Source organism: Perca fluviatilis, chromosome 14 (assembly GCF_010015445.1).
Source record: "Perca fluviatilis chromosome 14, GENO_Pfluv_1.0, whole genome shotgun sequence".
NCBI lineage: Eukaryota > Metazoa > Chordata > Actinopteri > Perciformes > Percidae > Perca > Perca fluviatilis.
In genome coordinates this window covers 28988780-29012572 of record NC_053125.1, presented here as the reverse complement: position 1 = coordinate 29012572, position 23793 = coordinate 28988780, and the positions used below count along the sequence as shown (strand labels likewise).

The 23793-nt window shown below is 41.7% G+C and overlaps 1 protein-coding gene across 1 annotated transcript in view; it reads left to right on the top strand.

Annotated features, from left to right (window-relative positions):
• The window catches only part of LOC120573522 (endophilin-A1-like), a 40151-nt gene that overhangs the window by 14610 nt on the left and 1748 nt on the right, over positions 1–23793 (top strand). Inside the window, exons 3-9 of the mRNA XM_039823308.1 lie at positions 14641–14709; positions 16408–16480; positions 17661–17810; positions 19230–19357; positions 20535–20696; positions 21727–21830; positions 23257–23387. Coding sequence (XP_039679242.1) covers positions 14641–14709; positions 16408–16480; positions 17661–17810; positions 19230–19357; positions 20535–20696; positions 21727–21830; positions 23257–23387 — 817 coding nt within the window. The remainder of the gene's footprint in view (positions 1–14640; positions 14710–16407; positions 16481–17660; positions 17811–19229; positions 19358–20534; positions 20697–21726; positions 21831–23256; positions 23388–23793) is intronic.

The following is a 23793-nucleotide window of genomic DNA, read 5'->3' as shown; positions in this document are numbered from 1 at the left end:
GGAGAAATCAGGCCAATCACAAAAGCTGGTCAGTCTGACATCATGCTGCCTGAGCTCATTACTATTCATGAGCTCGCCCAGTTGGACTGGGTTAAGGATTCTGACAGCCAGGCTCTCATTGGCTAGCTGTTAGCCAATCAGATTCAAACAGCTTAGCTTGTTGAATATTAATGAGAACTGGCAGAAATCGAGCCGAGTCTTCCTGCAGGCTTTCTGTACCACGCTAGAATGGCTTGAAACAAGGTAACCAAGGTTACAGAGTCCATGGTAGAACATCAGACATCACCACAAAGTCATGAAATACGTGTGGCAGGGCACCTTTAAATTGAGAACATAATTTGGTGTGGTTGGTTGCACCCCTGCCAGGCAGGGGAAGCACTGGAAAATGTGTTTATCCAGATGAAAAAGTGGCGGATTATTCATTTAAAAAGTGATTTGTGGTTATTTTCGTCCTGTGGAGCTTCACGTGGGACCTTTCCCAGAAGGCTCGGGTTCAGTTTATAAAACCAGATCATTGTGTTACTAATCACGAAGCGGCTCATCGGTTATCTTCATCAGTCTGACAGAGATAGTCCCTGAACGCTGTCAAACCAGCCCTCTCTTTGTCCGTCTAAATATATCTCATCTCTCCGTACACCATCTTTATTCCTTTATCTCTGCTTTTCTATTAATCTTCTTTGTCATTCATTCTCGCCTTTTATTCCAAACGTTCCCACACCACACCAGTGAGTGGCTGATTATTATGTGACATCCTTGTTTTGTTTTGTGTGTGTGACTGTAGTAGCCATTGACCCCCCATTATACAACTCAACTTCACACATTCACCGCCAGGAAATGTGACTAGAATAAAGAAATATAATTAGGATTTTCAGTTTTTTTTTTAAATACACAGATAAGTGTATGGAGTTTGGTCGGTGGCGAGTCCAAACCTTCTTAGATGGTTTCATTCTGCTGGAGGAATCATTGTGGCAAGTGACCTCTGTTATATAACTCATTGTCACGCACACACACACACACACACACACACACACACGCATACACACAAACGTGCACACACGCACAAATGTAGACATACGCACACACATAAACACACAAACATACACAAAAATGCATGCACACACACACACACACACACACATACACACACACATGTGCACACACGCACACACACACAAACGCATTCACACACACAAACGTGCACACAGAAACACACACAAACATACACACAAACGCATGCACTCACACACACACACACGTGCACACACATACACACAAACGCATGCACACACACACACATGCGCACACACATGCACACACACATGCGCGTGCACACACACATGCGCACACGCGCATACAGACACACAAGCACAAATGCAGACAATCACACACATAAACACACACATAAACACACACACAAACAAACGCATGCACACACATGCGCACACACATACACACACACGCATGCACAAACACACACGCACACGTGCACGCACACACACACATGCGCACACGCGCATACAGACACACATGCACAGATGCACAGACACACACACACATAAACACACACACACACACACAAACGCATGCACTCACGCACACACACATGCACACACTCACACACACACATACACACAGACACACACACACACACACACACACAAAAGCACTTAAATACACACAAATGCACACAAACACATACACACAAATGCATGCACACACACGCACACACATGTGCACACACACACACACACTTGACTAAAAATAAAGGTTTTTATATAAAAAAATAACTTACAGACTCGGACAAAAGTTGTGGACTAATCGATTGATTTAGTTTAGTTTCACTTTTTTCCCCAAGAGTTTTCAGGTACTTAAAAGAAAAACAAGCCTCCGTATTGTCTCATTAGTTTATGGTGGTTCTGCCGAGGTGTCCCTAAGTCACTGAAGTCATCTTTAACCATCAGCACACTCAGCAAAGCTGAAAAACAGAAGCCTGAATTAAAAGAAGTGTATTTTAATTATCTACAGAGTTGAAAGAATAATAATCGGTTTGAGTCATTTTGTATGAAAAACGGTAAAATCTTCTCTGCTTCCAGCTTGTTAAATGTGATTATTGTTCTAGTTTCTTCTCTCCTCTGTGACAGTAAACTGAATAAAACTTTGAGTTGTGGACAAAACGAGACGTTTGAGGACATCATCTTGAGCTTTTTGGGAAAACACTGATCCACATTTTTCAAACACTTCATCCATTAAAGGTGCTGTAGTTAGGACTGTGAAGATCCATCATCAACAACTTCTCAATCCCTCCCTCCCTTTTTACTAAAGCCCAAATCGGTCTCCTAAGCCCCTCCTCCCACAAGGGAGAATGAATGCGTGTGCATGAGCAGTGATTGACACGCAGTTAGACACCCCCCTTGGCCCTGATTGGTGCATCTGAACAGGGAGCGGTGGATTTTTGCTGTAGGTGGTGCCAAAGGAGCCAGATTTCTTTTTAACCCACCTGTCGTCTTCGGGTCAAATTTGACCCATTTTCAAAGTTTCTATAGCAGAATTTGGGGGGTTTCAACCAAATTGCCCCAAAAGTAACGTGGATGGTTCTATGAAACAATCATTGACTTTTGGGTGGTAGTTGAAAGTTGAAAAATGCTGCAAAACATTGAAAAAAAGTGACAAAAGTGTCAAAAAATTCAAATTTTCAATTTCAGGAAGGACAACACAAGGGTTAAATGACCTGCTCCATGTAGTTCAGCAAATATGACAGAAAGTTAGTTTTATAAGTCTTACCTACTGCACGTTTTAATCCAGAAAATAATCCACATTACATTAATCAACGACGAGAATAATCGTTATTTGCGGCCCAAGCATTTTCCTTCCCCGTCTCTTTTTACTCTCTGCTGCGATGCAGAGCGTTTGTCTCGTTAACAGCAGTCATAAGTTATAGATCTCTAGCACTGGTGCCTCGTTGCTTATAGACCCGTTATTGATCAGGAATTAATTCTGCATCGAGATGACTCCCAGAGGAGGATCTTAAGGACTCGCGCCACCCTCACTGGTTATATGTTATGTCATTTATCTATTTGTTTCGAGTGTGAACCGTGTCTTTGAGATTAACTGCAGTTGCTTCCTCCTCTTGGTTTTATTCTGCTGCTGCTGCTCTTAATATTGTATGAGTGGTGGTGTTGGTGTTGCGCTGCAGCTGGTCCGAGGCGTCCTGCAGCATTTCATACTCTATTGCATCTGCAGAGCGCTGAAACCTGCAGGAATTCTGATGCAACACACGGAGCTGTTTACACCCACAGAGCTTTACAGCGACAACGTTTACATGCACGTAATAGTCTGGTTTTTGCCCTTAATTCCAAAAAAAGACGATATTCCCACTAAGCTGTTTATACGGCTAACGCAAAGGAGTATCCCACTATTATTCCTGTTTACATGTAGCTGTGCAAAATGTGTGTTATAAAGTAAAAGAAAAAAATCTGCGTGTGTGTGTGTGTGTGTGTGTGTGTTTTTTTTTTTCATTTATTATTTCAGGACAATGCACATTTGATGAACATGTACAGCAGTACGTGTAAAAATGCAAGATTGCAGGCCAGGGGGTTTATTTCCATTTGTGGTCCATCAGGCAGGTTGAAGTTACAATAAAAAGGACAAAAGATATACAGTATTAACATAGTAACATTTGCTATATAAAACAGGGAGAAACAGAAGGAAAGAAAAAGAAAAAAAACAGGACAATTCACTAGTAGATGTTAAAACGGTGTTAAAACGGAGACAAAATTCATTAGTATGCTCTACTGGGCTAATAGGGTACAGCATACAGTTAGAGGTGGTTGCTCGTTTGGTTATCTCTTAGCCACACCTTTACTTGGCTCTTAAAGGTGGCCAGAGTGGGACATTCCCTTATAGTTGGGGGTTGTAGTGTGTTCCATAATGCACTACCTTTAATAGATAGAGTGCATTATGGCTGAAGGAGGTTTTTCTAAAAGGAACTTCACAGTCCCTGGTGATCCGAGTCTGTCTGTATTTAAAGGTATAATATGTAACTTTTCTGCATTAAAATGTCTAAAAACGACCATACCTATGTTATATAATTTTTTGAGTTGCGTAGTTACACTATCCCAAATGTTTCCATCAAATGGCAAACCCAGAGAAATCTGTTATTTTATACGTCTATGTTTCATTAGCATGACATGAATAAACGTTACTAAACGTAACGTGACTAAACTTGAATGGGTAAACTCGTCCGTGAACAGATGCATCCTAATCGACGATAGTGTTTAGCAATAAAAACTCCCATAATTCCACGCAACATCCCAATGTCATCAAACGTCTGTGTTTGCAATCCATTGTTGTGGTTGAGAGACCCCCTAGCGGCAGAAAGTTGCATGTTGTACGTATAATAAACTCTAGCAGTGGGGTTCGCGCCAAGCCATGTAGTACTTTATAAATCAAGCATATTGAGGAAAATTTACAAAGATAATCAAAACTCAGTGAGTTATGTTTCTCTGAGATCTTGCAATGATGATAAGAGAAAGATTTTTTTTTTTAATCTAGAGTTTTGAGTGCCTTTTTGTACAAAAGCTCAACTGGTTTTAGGATAGTAGAACCCGACATGGACCAGCTGGTGATGCAGTAGTTCAGATGTGAAAGTACCATCGAGTGCAGAAACTAAGAGCAGCTGCATCTGACATCTGTTCAGTTTTTATGCTCCACATCTTTGGAACAAACTCCCAGAAACCTATAGGTCCGCTGCAACTCTCAGTTCTTTTAAATCTAAGCTAAAGACCTATCTTTTTGATGTTGCTTTTCTTTAAATAATCCATTTTATTAACTTGAATTTCTTATACTGCACTGTAACTTTTATTCTTATACTGCACTATCAATTTTATTCTTGTCTTTTAATGTTTTTAAATTTGTTTATTAATGTTTTTAAATTGTTTTTAATTGTCTTCTAACTGCTCTTTAATGTTTTATGTAAAGCACTTTGAATTGCCCTGTTGCTGAAATGTGCTATACAAATAAAGTTGCCTTGCCTTGCCTTGATTTGCCTAAAATTACAAAAGATTGAATTTTTAATTCTTTTGGATATCATTTTAACATGGTTTTTGAAAGAGAGTTTGGAGTCTATAATCACGCCCGAGTATTTCAAATCATTAACAACTTCCAACTCCTCTGTGCCCGAGAACACCCCAGATTGAGAAAGCATCGTAGTAGAAGGTTGCTTCGACAAGTATAAACATGCATTTAAGACACGATCTATTGAGCCATGTTTGTAAGTGTGTAAGAGCTGTTGTGAGCACACGTGCTGCCTCCTAAGGACTTTGTGTCTCTGTGTGTGTTTGTGTGTGTGTGTGTGTGTGTGTCTCTGTGTGTGTGTGTGTGTGTCTCTGTGTGTGTGTGTGTCTCTCTGTGTGTGGTAATTAAAAAGCTGCTGCGTCTCACATTTTCTCCCTGACGAATATCTGGCGACAAGACGAATCATAATTCCTCAGATTCATAAAGCTGTAAGATGCGTTCCTCGTCATGTTTCTCTGTCGGCAAAAGCGTGTCTGTGTGTGTGTGTGTGTTTTCTTGTTTAACTATATTCGTGGGGTCCAAAATACTTCCACTATACTTGTGGGGTCCTGACAGCCTTATGGGGACCAAGATGCTGGACCCCACAAGTTTAAGGGGCTGTTTGAGGGTTAAGACTTGGTTTTAGGATTAGAGATAGAATTAGGTTATGGTTATGGTTAGGGTAAGGGTTAAGGTTAGGCATTTAGTTGTGATGGTTAGCGTTAGGGTAAGGGTTAAGGTTAGGCATTTAGTTGTGAGGGTAAGGGTTAAGTTTAGGCATTTAGTTGTGATGGTTAAGGTGAGGGTAAGGGGCTAGGGAATGCATTATGTCAATGACAGGTCCCCACAAAGCTAGTGTCACAAACCTGTGTGTGTGTGTGTGTGTGTGTGTGTGTGTGTGTGTGAGGAGAGAGAGAGAGAAACTTGGCTCAAAAACAAAAGTATGACACTTTCTCTTGTAAAACCATCGCTGGCTGCGAAGCAAAGCACACTTTAGGTGATTGTTAGAGGTCCTGAAGCACGTTAAATCTGCACCGGACGTCATGTAGAAGTCAAACTGCAGCCGTGGCATCGTTCTCTGGAGATTCTGCAGCTCTCACACAGAAAGGCGATGAAGCACGAGCAGCAACAGCCGAAAACCTCCTTCCCCAAAATATGACAATTCTGCTTCTCAAAGATTAAACACAGTCAGAAAAGTCAACTTTCAACAAGTAAAAAATTCTCCTGGACGAAGAGAAAGGAGCTCCTCCTTCTTTTTTTCTTCCCAGAAATATTAAAAACTAAGAAATTACAGTGTTTCCTTTAGGATTATTTTTAGCAGTGGGGGTAGGTCTGTCCGAACAACAACCCCCCCACCCCCAGATGTTTGATATCAGGACGATGAGCTGACAGAACTGACAAGTTGAACGTTGTCCAATTAGAAAGGACACACCGCGGTGACGTTTTTTTGGTGGAGCTTTTTCGTTTAATAGTCGACGCGGAAGAAAGCGAACGTTTTGACAATAACCTCCATCAACACGACAGTATGTGGAGTTAAACTGGACGGGCCCAATAACCTCTGAATAGTTCTACTTGTTGTTAAATTGCAATGTGAGCGGCAAGATCATTTAAAAGGCAACCGCGACTACATTGGGCATCTGCCCTATTTCTGATACCGTGGTGGCAGAAATTTTGCCGTGGCGGGCCGCCACTACAAAATCGACATAGAGGAAACACTGAATTAAGACTTCCTGTTTTGAAAAACAGAACTTTGGAAGCTCAGATCTCGGACGCAACTTTTTAACTCTCTGCTCAAAGTCTGTTTATGTTGCTGTTTATGACATTTAGTTTTCATTGTTACACAAACTTTTTCACCTCAGCCGAGCATTAAAACTTTAGTTTTGCATAATTTCTACCATAGTTTTTTTTTTTTTTACGAATAGACAATTTCTTAAAAAATATTAATGAACCCATTCACGTGTAATTTGGCATTTGCATTAAAACATGCAAAAAAATTATTTCCTTTCATTTGTTTTAAATGCAACAAGCAGTTTGGTGTATTTTAGCAGAACCCTGAAAGCAGCAGAACGGAGTACACTTTAATATCTGTTGTTTTATCGCGAGTAATACCTTTATCGCGATATTTAACAACGTTATCGCATCATTTCCTCATGTCGTGCAGCCCCTAAACCACACTCACACACACATCTCAACTGTCCCTTTAAGATCCTGGACACTTAATCACTTAATGGTGCTTTCTGTGTAATTAGGGAACTGATGGAATAATAAAACTGGGTTGAGTATGTTGAACATGTTAAATAAAAAGCCTGGGCTGGCTATTAATCCAGCCTTTTTTTTTTTAATCCATCTTCAGTCCAAGATGGCGTCTGAGAGTTTTGGCAGCCATTCAGACTTATAGATGAACCAACTCTGCCTGCCAAAACCTCCCCTCCCCACACACATACGGTTCTTATTTCTGTCCCCTGATAGGCTAATTCTCCTCCACAGCGGATTAATGTCAGCTGGAGAGGAGGAGGATATCTGCTCCATCTGCTGTTAGCCAACTCTGACTCTTTACCTCCTCGCTGTCGGACACTAGGAATGAAAACTTTGTGATTATTTTTTTTTCTGTGTTAAGCCCCTATTCACAGGGGACCGGTTATACCTTGGGAAGTTTATTAAGTTCATATAGTTACAGAGGTTGTCTGTGGTGTTAATCCTGTGCACATCTGCAGCCTGTTCTCGTAAACCATTCGTACAAAAAGCGACGAAAAGTATAGCACTGTAAGGGCCTATGTATATATATATAGGCCTTTACAGTGCATGTACGAATCTACTTTTGCTAGTTTGACGGTGGAAAAAAGGGTCTGTGTGCCAGGCGCATGGTTCAAAAGGGTTGTACTTAGTGTCTTCATTAATTCATAGGTGTGTTTTGGGTGTAACATGCAATAAACCAATCAGAGATCATCTCCCATTCCAATTAAAAGCAACACTATGTAACTTTTAGCGTGAGCTGTAGTTCCAATGAGACAACCTGTAGAGTTACATGGTGTTGCCTTGGCGCATTGCTATTATGATGGAGGAAGCTCTCTCTCTCTCTTTCTGAGAAGTATCAGATGCTAAAGCCTAGTTCAGCTCTCTCTCCCTCTCTCTCTCTCCCCTCTCTCTCCCTCTCTCTCTTTCTCTCTCTCCCCTCTCTCTTCCTCTCTCACTGTCTCTGTCTCTCTCTCTCTGGGAAGTATCAGATACTAAAGCCTAGTTCAGCCTCTCTCTCCCCTCTCTCTCCCTCTCTCTCTCTCGCTCTCCCCTCTCTCTTCCTCTCTCTCTGTCTCTGTCTCTCTCTCTTTGGGAAGTATCAGATACTAAAGCCTAGTTCAGCCTCTCTCTCTCTCTCTCTCTTCTCTCTCTCTCTCCCCCCTCTCTCTTCCTCTCTCTCTCTCTCTCTCACTGTCTCTGTCTGTCTCTCTCTTTGGGAAGTATCAGATACTAAAGCCTAGTTCAGCCTCTCTCTTTCTCTCTCTCTCCCCTCTCTCTCTCTCTCTCTCTCTCTCTCACTGTCTCTGTCTGTCTCTCTCTTTGGGAAGTATCAGATACTAAAGCCTAGTTCAGCCTCTCTCTAATTCTCTCTCCCCCTCTCTCTCTCTCGCTCTCCCCCTCTCTCTTCCTCTCTCTCTCTCTCTCTCTCTCTCTCTGTCTCTGTCTCTCTCTCTTTCTCTGGGAAGTATCAGATACTAAAGCCTAGTTCAGCCTCTCTCTTTCTCTCTCTCTCCCCCCTCTCTCTCTCTCTCTCACTCTCTCTCACACTGTCTCTGTCTCTCTCTGGGAAGTATCAGATACTAAAGCCTAGTTCAGCCTCTCTCTTTCTTTCTCTCTCTCTCTCTCTCTCTCTTTCTCTCTCTCTCTCTCTGCGAAGTATGCTAAAGTGTTGCAGGCCCACCGACCTCCAAAAGCAGACAGTCCTGAATCAAAACGTTCCCTCATCCTGCAGCTGTCTACACCCTTTGTATCGGTAGAGAGACAGACCTGATTAAACATGAAGAGCTTTGCTTATTAGAGACATGTCACCTGTGACCTGTGACCTGCGAGTGACCTGATGTCATTTCTAAATCACACGAGGTCAGTCTGGGAATATAAATCTTGTGCGAACAGGGCTCGAGTCTGGGGATAACTCAGCAGAAAAGAGAAAGGAAGAGGAGAGGAAATGAGACGGGGAGAAGAGAGGACTGAGCAGGAGGGAGAAAGAGATGGAGAGATGGAGCATGTGGTAGAAAATATAGCTGAAGGAGTAGGAGTCGCAAAAAAAAACAAAAGAGAGAAACTGAGAACAGGCAACTGTGGAGGCGGAAAGAGATGTAGAACAGATGGAGTTTGTTAAGGTGGTTCGTTCTACTTCCTGTGTGTGTGTATGTGTGTGTGATATGACTTACACTGCCAGCACCCATGGGTCTTTTAGACATTTTTTTGTTTCTGTGATTAGTGCAACCGAAATGCTGGATGGTGTTTTAAGCCCCCACCGTCGACTTCAAGGCACCTAACCCTAACCTTAACCCCTAACCCTACATGCCTTCCATGCAGCGCTGCCTGGAAGACGACATTGGGGGCTTAGTTTTCTGTGGCTTTTGTTTATACTAGTACTATTAGAATAACTCATACTTCTCTGAGTCATAACTCAGTCGCATCTCAACACACGGACACGATAAACATGTCTTAAGATTCGGTGTGACTCACACTTCCCGGTGATGTCATTATGTCAGATGTCAGTTGCAAATAAACGTATGTAAATTTGTTTAGAAATCATAGCAGGAACACGGTTCTTCTAGCTGCACAAATTGCCTGAGAATCATCACGTTTTGAAGTCTTCTTCAGTACCAAAGTGAGGGAGTGATAGCCGCATGGACATCCGTTAGTAGACTGCGATCGACACTGTAGATATGACACTGTCATAACTATGACATGACACTGTCATGAACGTGTCATAAATGTTATTAACAAGTCACAGACGTTTATGACTTCTGTCATTAAGTGTCATTCGGTTTTTGTCATGACAAGTTGACATTGTTTGGGTTGTCTTGATTATGACAACTTGACATTAATCAAAGTGACATTACCAGAAGTTGTCTTTGTCATGACAACTTGACATAATGTCATCCTGTCAAGTTGTCTTAATAAGGACACTCCAAAGAAATTTAATGTCACCTTGTCATGATAAATACATATTCTGGTAATGTCATCGTGGTTAATGTCAAGTTGTCATAATCAAGACAACCCAAACAATGTCAACTTGTCATAAATGTTTATGACTTGTTTATAACGTTTATAACACATTCATGACAGTGTCATGTCACGATTTTGTCGATACCTTCAAGTAAAGTGTTACCAAAGATACTAACACTACTGAGAGAGTTATCTAACCTGTGTGTGTGTGTGTGTGTGTGTGTTTCTTGGAAACTAGAGGATCAGTCAGATCTTCTTGTCTCCATAGCAACTGCATCTTCCTCCTCATCTGTCTGTCCTTCTCACTTTCTTTCCTGCTTTGTTTTGTTTTTATAATAGACCTATTTTTTTCATTACCGTTCTCGCCTCTCTCTCTCTCTCACACAAACACACACACACAAACGCACACTCACACACGTGTCTTTGATCAGAGCATGTCCTGTACTGTAACTCGTGCACACATTATGGCGCTCAGGTGTGTAGGCGGTTACATAAACACACACACACGTTTACTTTTATGTTTGCATGGTTTGTTATTTGATGGAGAAGACCTGTGACATCTGCTTCACACATACGCGCACACAAACAGACACACACACAGACATACACACACACACACACACACAGCTCAACAAGCTGCATGTCATCGTGATCTGTTTGCGTAATGAGCTTCCATGTGAGCAGTGGTGGAAGCATCCAGATCCTTTACTGTAAGTAAAAATACCAAATAAAAACTGAACAAATGAGTCAACTGTAAGAGTCTGTAAAAAAAAGATGAAAAAACTGCTTTACAATGTATTTTTAGATATTCGTTAACTGTTAAATACTGTGAAAGTTATTTAAAAAACAGTTCATACTGTATTTAGGTAAAAAAAAAGCAAACATTTTCTTTCCTTACACAGATTTTCTGTCTTTCATTCTACTCTCTACCGTCTCTCTTAACACTACGTCATCTCACAGCGTCGTGGTCGAGTGGCTGCTCTGCCCGGTGCGTCCCATACAGACGCTAAAGGGTGATTTTTGTGTCGGCATCTGACGCCGCAACACATTCTCACTGCCATTGCCTCAAAAAGTGACGACAGGTCCGGTGCCTTTGGCGTTTGTTATTGACGCAAAAAGTCTCCTTCAGCTTCATATTTCAGACGCATTTGGTCTGGATTTTCGGCCTCACTTTTTAACACTCTCGGGACTCACGTCCAGCCCTTTAGCATCTGCTCCGCCCAGTGTGTCCCAAACACAAATTTTACAAATTCCACTATGACCACGCCAAGTCCCGCCCTACTAAGCAGCTCGATTGGTCGGGGTTAGGCATTTGACCTCGAGTGGTTAAGGTTAGGATAGCCGATTGGTCAGGGGATAGGACCTGAACAAATGGAGTTACGTTACCTCGTGTAAGCATGGACGCCTGGCCAATGAATGCTATTGAAGTGCGGGTCTTGGCGTGGCCATAGACTGATTCGTAAATTTGCATCCCAAGCAGACGCTAAAGGGTGATTTTTTTGCGTTGGTATCTGACGCCGAGAGCCACAGACCAAGCGTCCGTTTGTGGCGTGTTGGGAGTGAGAACGAGTTGGTTTTCTTACAGGAGAATTCATAACAGCGTTGACGTAAAAATACTTGTTTGCAAGTGCAAGGCACTGCATTCACGATCCTACTGAAGTTTAACCCTTGTGTTGTCTTTCCCTCGAACCATGAAATAAACACTTTTGTTGTCCCTATCTCAATGTTTTGTTGCTTTTTTCAACAAAAATTTTTTTTTCAACATTTTTATAGTTTTTTTTCCCGCCAATGTCTTTGTTCCTTTTGTTGACGTTTTAGCCACTTTTTCCAAAGTTTTTTACGTTTTTTTCCACCAACCTTTTGTCGCCTTGTTCGTCATTTTCAACGCTTATTTTTCAACCTCCCATTTTTCTGATATAAAAAATAAACCTTGGAAACGGGATAAATTTGACCCCCGGACAACATGTGGCTTAAAGGTGCAGTAGGTAAGACTTATAAAACTACCTTTCTGTCATATTTGCTGAAACTGACCCTATGTTCCAGTAGAACTACATGAAGCAGGTAAAACAAATCCGGTTCCTCTGGCACCATCTACAGCCTGTAGTGCAATTTGCAAAACTCCACCGCTCCCTGTTCAGATGCACCAATCAGGGCCAAGGGGGGGGGTGTCTAACTGCGTGTCAATCACTGCTCATGCACACACATTCATTCTCCCTTGTGGGGGGAGGGGCTTAGGCCTTGACGTGCAGAAGTGTTGTCAAAATGTACAAAATGTGTGTATATCAAAAGTCAAAGTAGTTTTTCTGCATTCTGTGACTGATGTAATAAATGATTAGCACTGACGCATCGGTGTTAGAGCAGCATGTGGCTGCCGAAGCTGCTCGAGGTGGAGCGAGTTTTAGGCAAAGTTTATTCATAGAGACACAAGGTGCCTCGCAGTCAAATAAATGAATCAGAGGTAAAACACCAGATAAAAATGAACAAAGAGAACAGACGTGAAACACAAGTTTAAAACACTGAATGTCTGTCTGAACAGATGGCTTTTTTTTAAGCTGCTTTTTAAAAGAATCCACCGACTTTAAGCTCGTGGGGAGATTAGGGGCTGCCGACTGGAAGGTTAAGGTCTCTCCCCGAGACCTAAAACGTTTCCTTAACCCTTGTGTTGTCTTCCCATCGACCATGAACTTGTCGTCCATCCAGGTTTAAAGTGAAATTTTTTTCAGCATTTTTGGCTCTTTTTTTTATCCTTTTGTCACTTTTTTCAACATTTTGTTTAAAATTCATGGTCAATAGACCTAATTTATATGACATTATACCTACTTTTTGAGTTAAAAAGGCAGAAATTATGAATTATTTTGACTAAATGTTAAGCTCAAAGAATGTTGAGTGGATCAAAGACTGGTATCTGTCAAAGTTTAGTCAGGAGACTGTTTTAAAACCATTTAAATGTGTTATAAAAATTCAATAAAACACACATGCAAAGATCGTTGTATGGGTTCCATACAATGTACATCCATGCATCCATGTTATATTTGGGCATTTTGGTTCAAAGAAACCCATATTTCTGATATAAAAACTTTGAAAATGGGTCAAATTTGACCCGAGGACAACCCAAGGGTTAAGACTTAAACGGTAAGTGTCCACTGGCAGTGTCATTTCCATGCTTCATATTACATTGTCACCGTAAGCAGCCGGGCGCAATGCATCCTGGTAGCGTCGCGGCAGGTTTCGAGAAGAACTATTTTATAGACTATACAGTGAATGAAATTAACCGCGGAGAATTCGAACACCACTACAACATGGCGAACATGCTACATGGGGAACTATTTTGTGATGGGGAACGGTTTCCAACAGAGCTTCTGTCTGCTTTTTTTTGCAATAAAAATGTCTTTTGGTTTGCATGTGCAAATACTGCAATGAGAAAGAGTTCATTACAACTAGAGGTGTTGAAATGAATCAAATAATCAATGCATCGAATCGTGGACATGGACGATGCTGCATCGATAATCGGCCGGCTCATAATCGATTATTTCTGTTTACAATTTAATGTCGGCCTAACAACATTTCTGTTTACATATTCTGTTATATTTTGAACATTCAGGAAGTGCCATGTGCTCAGTGCTGTAGGTTTATGTATCCAATTTATGTAGCATTAGAGCACTGCAGAATGTTTGGTTTTTGAAGCTTGGAAAGCTATGAATTAAATATCCTACATGGCTTTAATAGAAACATTTATTTGACACATCGTGATGCATCGAGATATCGAATTGAATCGCTGACGTGATAATCGTAATCGAATCGTGAGATCAGTGAAGATTCCCACCTCTAATTACAACACATTTACATAAAAACTCAACACACAGTAGAAGCTCAGTTAAAAGGAGCAGCAGATACTCGATGGCGAGGACTGAACATGGTTAAATAGAGAGATAAAAGTGCAGAGTGCTGAGGCGGCACGCTGGCCTTCATATTCACAATATATTCATTAATTCAGAAGAAAAAGACGGAGCTAAATCAATGCTATGGTTGATCGAGACGTGCGACGATGCGTGTGAATGCAAACACTTCAGCTTTTAGTCGTTTTATTGTAGAAGAATGAAAAGGCCGTTGGAGAATTCAAGCTGCTCGTATAATAATAATAATGTCGGATCGTTCTTTTGGTCGTCTACAAAGCCGGTGCCACAACTAATTTTTATTTATTTTATTTGTGTTTTTCTGCTTTCATCGGCTGCTCTTTCTCTCTTTTGCTCTGCTCTCCCTTTTCATCTCGCAGCGAGAATCAAAGTTTTTCTGTCACTGTCGAGACTTTGAAAGCCAGGTTCGCTCTTTGTTCTCTTCCGGGGAGGTATTAAACATTAAACGCTTTCTTTTGTTTCTTTGTGTTTCTTGTTACAGAAAGTCAGCGAGAAGGTTGGTGGCGCGGAAGGAACCAAACTAGATGATGACTTCAAAGAAATGGAAAAGGTAAAGTCAGTATTTTTATTATAATGGCCCTGAAGGACCAAACACAAAGGACTAAATAACATTTCACAAAACACAAAAAACATTTCTACAACTACATTTAGTTAGTTTGTTTTTAGTGTTTTGTGAAATGTTGTGTTTTGACCTTCAGGGCCACCGTAGTTTCCTCTATTCACACAAAATAAAATATAAAAAATACTCCAAACCTAATATAAATCAAACCACTGCAGTACATTTTATTAAAGTGCTCATATTATGCTCATTTTCAGGTTCATAATTGTATATAGAGGTTGTACCAGAATAGGTTTATGTGGTTTAATTTTCAAAAAACACCATATTATTTGTTGTACTGCACATTGCTGCAGCTCCTCTTTTCACCCTGTGTGTTGAGCTCTCTGTTTTAGCTACAGAGTGAGACATCTCACTTCTGTTACACATCGCACATTTGCAGTACCTAGGTAAGGACTACTAGCCAGTAAGAAGCAGAGTATGAAGGCGTGCCCTGACAGTACCTAGGTAAGGACTACTAGCCAGTCAGAAGCAGAGTATGAGGGCGTGCCCTGACAGTAGCTAGGTAAGGACTACTAGCCAGTCAGAAGCAGAGTATGAGGGCGTGCCCTGACAGTACCTAGGTAAGGACTACTAGCCAGTCAGAAGCAGAGTATGAGGCGGTGCCCATCGCGCGTACCTAGGTGAGGACTACTAGCAAGTCAGAAGCAGAGTATATGAGGGCGTTGCCCTTCGGTGTACCTAGGTGAGGACTACTAGCCAGTCAGAAGCGGAGTATGAGGGCATGCCCTGACAGTAGCTAGGTAAGGACTACTAGCCAGTCAGAAGCAGAGTATGAGGGCGTGCCCTGACAGTAGCTAGGTAAGGACTACTAGCCGGCGCAGAAGCAGAGTTATGCGCGTCCCTTAGCGGTACCTAGGTGAGGACTACTAGCCAGTCAGAAGCAGAGTGTGAAGGTGGCGTGCCCGACAGTAAGAAAGGTGCGCGAGTCACGACAGCAGAGTATGAGGGCGTGCCCTTACGGCGGTACCTTAGGTGAGGACTACTAGCCAGTCAGAAGCAGAGTAGGGCGTGCCCTGACGACAGTAGCTAGGTAAGGACTACTAGCCAGTCAGAAGCAGAGTATGAAGGCGTGCCCTTACGGTACGGTAGGAGAGGACTACTAGCCAGTCAGAAGCAGAGTATGAGGGCGGCGGACAGTAGCTGGGGTAAGGACTACTAGCCAGTCAGAAGCAGAGTATGAGGGCGCGTGCCCTTGGTACCTGGGTGAGGACTACTAGCCAGTCAGAAGCAGAGTATGAGGGCGTGCCCTGACAGTTAAGCTAGGTAGGGACTACGCAGTCAGAAGCAGAGTATGGGGCGGGTACCTAGAATGGACTTACGCAGGTAAGGCGAGGGATTATAACGTGTGCTTTTTCACTTTGTTAACCTATAACATAACACAAAAAGCTATATAACACAATAAAGGAAAGGGGGAAAAGCCTAAAAGTATAATATAAGCACTTTAAAATATTTATAAATATTTGGATTCTACCCATCTTACTCTCTGCCAGAAAGTGAATGAATGTATTCCCCAAAATGTTGAACTATTATTTGCATTTTTAATCTATTAACATCTAGGTTTACTCATCATCGTTAAGTAGGTTAGTGTGCTTTCCTCTCACCGTGTCCCTGATGTGTTTTCCTCTGCAGAAGGTGGACATCACCAGCAGAGCCGTGTTGGACATCATGACCAGAACAACCGAGTACCTACAGCCTAATCCAGGTATCCAGCACACCGTTAGACCGCCACAACACGTAGCCTGAGGCCAGAGTCACATATGGCGTTTTTTTTTTTTAAGCTGCCAGCGCTGGTTTCTTTTGACTTTCATTCTGCAGCTCAGAGCGTCTATTTCATGTTGAAAAAGTTCAACTTTTCTGAAAAAAACAAAACCGCCCTTCGTCAAGTGCTTTTTTGACAGCCGACCAATGGCAAGCAGAGAAGCGAGACCTGTCGCTTCCATGACAACAAGAGAAAATGGAGTCGGAGCACGATATGACCGGGTGCTCCCTGTTCAGGAAATGACGGTTGGGGGAACTTGCTTTGTTTTATCTAACGTTAGCACCGCTCTCGCTCACTCTCTCTCTCTCTCTCTGTTCTTTCTCTAGCTCGCTCCGCCCCTTTGTTATATCTAACGTTAGCACCGCTCCACATAGCGCTCTACGATAATCATTGCAGTAGCCGTTGTTATATTAACAAGAGATGTTCTCGGCTGCTTTAAAAAAAAAAAAAAAGACAACAAAAGCGCTCTAGTCAACTTTTTCTTGTCGCTTGGCATCTTCTTTTAAACTGACAGCGTCTGATTAACATTACAATCCTACAGAGTAAACTGTGTATTTTTAATTCTTTTTTTTATTTGTAAGCTTTTTTCAACGCCACCGCTGACATTTTGTTTTCTGCAGCTCAGAGCGTCTTTTAGAAGTTGAAAAAAGTTCAACTTTTCTGAAATAAACGCCCTACGTAAAGCGCTTTTTCCATAACAAGAAAAAAGTGGAGAAAGTGCCGATAGATAGACTCGTGCTAGTGTCGGAGCACAGCGAGTTGTACGATATGAGGGCCACTCCCTGTTTTCGGGGGAACTCGCTTTCTTTAATGTAACGTCAGTAGCACCCCTCCTTCTCTTCAAGAATGTTGAAAGAAACGACAAAAACGTCTAAAAAAATGACAAAACTTCGGGAAAAAAAAGGATATTCAGAGTACTGGATACTGTAGCAGTAACTGTTGTTATAGCAACAAAAGACGCTATCGGCTACTTTTTGAAACCAAAAACGCTGCCGGCTTCTTCGTGTTTTACTTAAAAAAGCACCCTGGCCACCTTTTCCTCTCAAAAAACGACGCCCAAATGTGACCACGGCCTCACGCAGCATCAGTCCCTCATAACGTAACCATTGTGGCTGCTCCGCAGCGTCCAGAGCCAAGCTGAGTATGATCAGCACCATGTCAAAGATCCGCGGGCAGGAGAAGGGACCCGGGTACCCGCAGGCCGAGTCCGTCCTGGGAGATGCCATGCTGAGGTTCGGACGGGAGTTAGGGGAGGAGTCCAGCTTCGGTAAGTGTTTATAGATAGAAATGTCACGATTGTGGGTTTTCTGTTGTAGCTGTTTCCTGTTTAATTTTGGTAGTCTGTTTTCTCCCCCCCCCCCCCCGATGTGTTTGACCTGTCCCTTGTGTCACCCTCGTTACCTTGTGTATTTAGTCTCTGTGTTTCTTTGTCTGTTGTCAGATCATTGTGTGTGTGTGTGTATGTTCTTGTTTAACTATATTCGTGGGGTCCAACAACCGGGAGTCCAGTATACTTGTGGGGTCACGACAGCTTCGTGGGCCCAAAATGCTGGACCCCACAAGTTTAAAGGGCTGTTTGGGGGTTAAGACTTGGTTTTAGGATTATGGATAGAATTAGGTTATGGTTAGGGTGATGGTAAGGGTTAAGGTTAGACATCACAACGTGCTTTACGATAAGAAAATGTCATCAACGTAAAACAAAATACACTGAAAAAAGTTAAAATGTTAAAATCAGTGCCAATATTTTTAAGATGTAGGAATAAAAGACTCAGTTACCAAATACATTTGCAGTTTAATTTGAAAATAATCAAATATACACAAAACAGAAAATGCAATGTATTTATAAATTTGACAAATTACATAATTATTTGTGTAAACATTTTTTTTCACAATCTTTTTGGTTTTGATTTAGTTCCCCATTATTATAATGGCAGCTTTAGTCCTCCGTACTGATGCTGGGTAATTGGATGTTTCCCTTTGAAGTCGTAGTTATTTTTTTGACCTCAAAGTTTTCATGAACACAGGCTTTGTTCCTGTTATTATCATTTGGCTCGATTTGTGACGATGATTTAAATGAGTTTTATTCCGATCCAAACAATAGTCGTGCTTCAACAACTTTGTAAATGAAAGGGTATTTTCTTACTCTGCTCAATTCTTCCTCCCACCCTCTCGCTCTCTCTCTCTCTCTCTCTCTCTCTCTCTCTCTCTCTCTATATATATATATATATATATATATATGTATATATTTATTTATTTCTCTCTCCCTCCCTCTCTCTATATATATTTCTCTTTCTCCCTCCATCTCTCACTCCCTCTCTCCCCCCCTCTCTCTCTCTCTCTCTCTCTCTATATATATATATATATATTAATCTCTCTCTTCCTCCTCTCTCTCTGTTTCTCTCTCTGTCTCTCTCTCTCTCTCTCTCTCTCTATCTATCTCTCCCCTCTCTCTCTCTTTTTTTCCCTCCCCCCTTTTTTTTTTTTTTTTTTTTTTCTCTCTCTCTCTCTCTCTCTCCCCCCCCCCCCTTTTTTTTCTTTTTTTTTTTTTTTTTTTTTCTTTCTCTCTCTATATATATATATATATATATATATATATATATATATATATATATATTTTTTTTTTTTTTCTCTCTCTGTCTCTCTCTCTCTGTCTCCCTGTCTCTGTCTGTTTGTGTCTCTCTCCCCAGGCCAGGCTCTGATCGAGTGCCAGCGCAGGTGAAGGAGCTGGGCGAGGTGAAGGACGCTCTGGACATGGAGGTCAAACAGAACTTCATCGACCCGCTGCAGAACCTCCACGACAAAGACCTCAAAGAGATCCAGGTGAGGCTCTGCGTCCCTGTTTAAAGGCTTCGGAGGAAACTTAAAATTAAAGTAGTGGTTCCCAAAGTGGGGTCTGAGGACCCCCAAGGGGTCCTTGAGCTGAATCGTTATTTTCACTTTAATTCCATCCAAAAGTAACACAAAGACAGAATGTATGACTGTTTCAGTCATGGGTTTCATATTTATTTTTATATTGAAATATTCAGACATTTTTCTTGGAATTTTATGACTTCTTTCTTAAAGTTTTATTTATTTTTTATTGAAATTGTTTTCCGACTTTTTGGGACAAAATCTTGTCAGATGGGGGTCAGTGTTTTAATTTTTCTCAGTTTAGGGGTCATTCACATTACAAAGTTTGGGACCCCCAGCCTTAGGGCCCTATTTTAACGATCTAAGCGCACGGCGTGAAGTGCCTGGCGCAGGTGCGTTTAGGGCGTGTCCAAATCCACTTTTGACAGCGGAAAAAAGGGTCCATGTGCCGGGTGCATGGTTCAAAAGGGTTGTACTTAGTGTCTTCATTAATTCATAGGTGTGTTTTGGGCGTAACATGCAATAAACCAATCAGAGATCATCTCCCGTTCCCTTTAAAAGCCAGGCGCGTTTGGACCTCCTCGGAGCATTGCTATTATGATGGAGGATTTACACCGTAATATTTTTATATGCAGTCTTCTGCATGTGTGTGTGCTGCTGTGCGTCCCTGTGTGTGTAACAAGCATAGTGTGCGCACGCTGTGTACGAGCCTAGGAGCATTTTACTAATTTGCTGTTAAAATAACAATGAAATGCTGCGATATTGACTTTAGACCAGGTGTTTGTTGGTCAATGGCGCGATCACTTCCAGTAGCCTCAAGATAGCAATACGCCCAGAATGCACCTGAACACACCTCCCTGTAAGACCATCTTATGATGGGCACAGGTGCATTTGCTATTTAAACGACTGCGTCGGTCTTAAACTAGCAAAGACACTTGCATCAGGCTTTGCGTCGGGCTGCGCCGGGTGCAAGATAGGACCCTGAATGTATCTGAAAGATTTAAGCAGTAATAGAAGCTAAAAAAACTGTAGAGTACAGATGCTGTGTAGGAACTTTACCAGAAGCAAATGAGACATCTTTATGAGTCGTAAACGTTCTCCGAAGTGATTTTGTTTCCCCGTCTTGTTTCCCCTCTCTCCGCTGCAGCACCACCTGAAGAAGATGGAGGGAAGGCGTCTGGACTTTGACTACAAGAAGAAGCGCCAGGGGAAAGGGGTCCAGGACGAGGAACTCAAACAGGCGCTGGAGAAGTTCGACGAGAGCAAAGAGGTCGCCGAGCAGAGCATGTTCAACCTGCTGGAGAGCGATGTAAGGACTTTATTTACCTCGGATGCAGGGCTGGAACTATCGGAGACTTTCAGAAGTCAATTCATCTGCCCATTATTATGGGTAACTGTGGGGGGTTGTGTCTATGTGACTGATTGGAGCAACAGTCTTTGAAAGTGTGGACCGTTTAAAATGCTTCCGACTGCAGCGGTCTCGGTTAACCCTCGTGTTGTCTTCCCGTCAATCATGCAATTTTTTTTTTTTCTGGGTCAAAATTTAAAAGTTTAAACTTTACTTTTTATGTTTTCATCTTTTGTGACACTTTTCGTTGTTTTTTTTGTCACTTTCTCTGATGTTTTTGTTGATTTTTTCCACATTTGTTTTGACGTTTTTGAAGCTTTTTCTGAAATTGTTGTCGCTTTTTTTCAACGTTCTTTAATCCATTTCTTTATCAAATGCTATAAAATTGAACAAGACGCTCAAATTCAATGAAAGTAGTGAACTGATCATTTATTTAACTTGTGAACCACCCACGTTATATCTTTCAACAATTTGGTTGAAACAAACCCAAATTTCTGATATAGAAACTTTTTGAAAATGGGTCAAATTTGACCCGAGAACAACAGGAGAGTTAATAATGGACCAATTGCAAAAATTGTTGTCCCAGTCAGTCAATTAGAAACAAAACCCATGGGTAAAAAATACCAACGTTACCCTGGTTGTTAGCGCTGCTCTGCTCCAGTGAGTGACACGAGTGGAGATTTACAGAAAAAGTAAGAGCCAAGCAATGTTCAAACAACAAACACAAAACATGTTAAACACAAGTGGAAACAGAAATATGATCCGATTCTCCCCTGGAGGGAAACTGCAAAAACATCTTTAAATAAAAAAAAAAAAGGGTGGATATCTTCTCCACAATATGGACACAAACATGATCAAATATTCACCCTGTCCGTTGCTATAGTTCCCCGTGTGTTCCTGTGCCATGCTGTGCCAAGCCAGACCCAGGCCCAGCATGGGTACAGAACAGGAGGAGAGAAAAAAAACGTGTGTGTGTGTGTGTGTGTTGCAGATAGAGCAGGTGAGCCAGCTGGCAGCGTTGGTTCAGGCTCAGCTGGAATACCACACCCGCTCGGCCGAAATCCTCCAACAGCTCGCCAGTAAAATGGAGGACAGGTATGGATCAGATAAGTGTGGATAGACAAACCTTGTGTTATTCTACTGTATGAGAATCAGAAAGATATTCATTAGCGCTGCACAATATATTGTTCTTTTATCGTCATCGCGAAAGACACTCCGAGATTTTTGGTGTCAGTTGAAAGAAGTATCAGTATAAAAACTGCGCTTTAACATGTGAACTGTCATTGTTTTATTAATGCTGCCTTTTATGTTTAATTCAAAGTTTAATTGAATTTAATTAAAGTTGGAAATGATTTCCTTAACATTTGTTTGAAATCCAACAAGCAGTTTGTTGTATTTTAGCAGAATACTGAATACTTCCAATATCCATTTACGTATCGCAAGTAATGTCGTTATCGCCGTATTCAACACTGTTATTGCATATAGCGTTGCTGTGTCTCAAATTGCGCGTTTCTGTACTTGCACTAGCTATTTTGAGTACATAGTGTTTTCACACTGTCGAAGTGTGGTCAAATACTACCCGGAAGGTGCACTCATTCATCCATCCATCCATCCATTCATCCATCCATCAACCATCCATCCATCTATCCATCCATCCATTCATCCATTCATCCATCCATCAACCATCCATCCATCTATCTATCTATCCATCCATCCATCAACCAACCAACCAACCAACCATCCATGAATCCAACCATCAACCATCCATCCATCCATCCATCCATCTATCATCCATCAACCATCAACCATCCATCCATCCATCCATCTATCCATCAACCATCCATCCATCATCCATCAACCATCCATCTATCCATCTATCCATCTATCCATCAACCATCCAACCATCCAACCATCCAACCATCCAACCATCCATCTATCCATCCATCTATCCATCAACCATCCATCCATCCATCCATTCATCTATCCATCCATCCATCCATCCAAAGAATAAAGCAAAGAATAAATATAATTACTTAATTGAAAACATTGAGTAAGGAGCAACAACAACAACAACAACAAAAACAATATCAAGATACTGTTACGTTTTCTAGCTAATGCAATTTTATTTATTAAAAGATCAAGAACAAAGAAGGAATGTATTTTTTCATGGGAAACAGCAGGTGGCGGGAATGCTCTCACCCAGTGAAATTCAGAATTTCACACAAGAAAAAGAAGAAAGGGTGAAATGTGATCATCATTTCCGGTAAGTGCACAACGGCTGTGCGCGATTTGAGACAACACTCCCCCTTTGAAATGTACGCACTATACAATTCAGTACGTAGTGTACAAAGCGTACTGCTGTTATTGCACTAACGGAAGGGCGCGGTTTGAGACACAAACGTATCGTGCAGCCCTCGTGTTTATTGCCACAGTAGTTATTACTGTACGTGGAGTTTGCCTTGGTAATAGGTGCGTACATACACAAACCAACGTATTGAACGTTGATATTGTGTCCCTGCAGGATAAAAGAAGTGTCCAATAAACCGAGGAAAGAGTACACTCCCAAACCCCGAATGACTCTGGAGCTGCTGCCGTCCAGCGAAAGCCACAACGGGGGGATCCACTCGGCCAAGTCGCCCGGAAGATCACCAGGTACACCGTCTGGGAGTCCACTCTGGGTTGGAGAACGAGTGCTGGACCCATAGAAACAAAATGGATAGAAATTTACACTACCGGTCAAAAGTTTGGGGTCACTTAGAAATTTCCATTCCACTCCATTACAGACAGAATACCAGCTGAGATCAGTTGCATTGTTTTTTAAATCAGGGCAGCAGTTTTCAGATTACATTATGTGCTTACATAATTGCATAAGGGTTCTCGACTGTTGTAGAAAGAAGTGGCTAATCTTTAATGCAATATCTACATAGCCCATTATCAGCAACCATTCATCCAGTGCTCCAAAGGCACATTCTGTTTACTAATCTGATATCATTTTAAAAGGCTAACTGAGAAAATATTGGGAGAACCCTTTTGCAATTATGTAAGCTCATAATGTAAT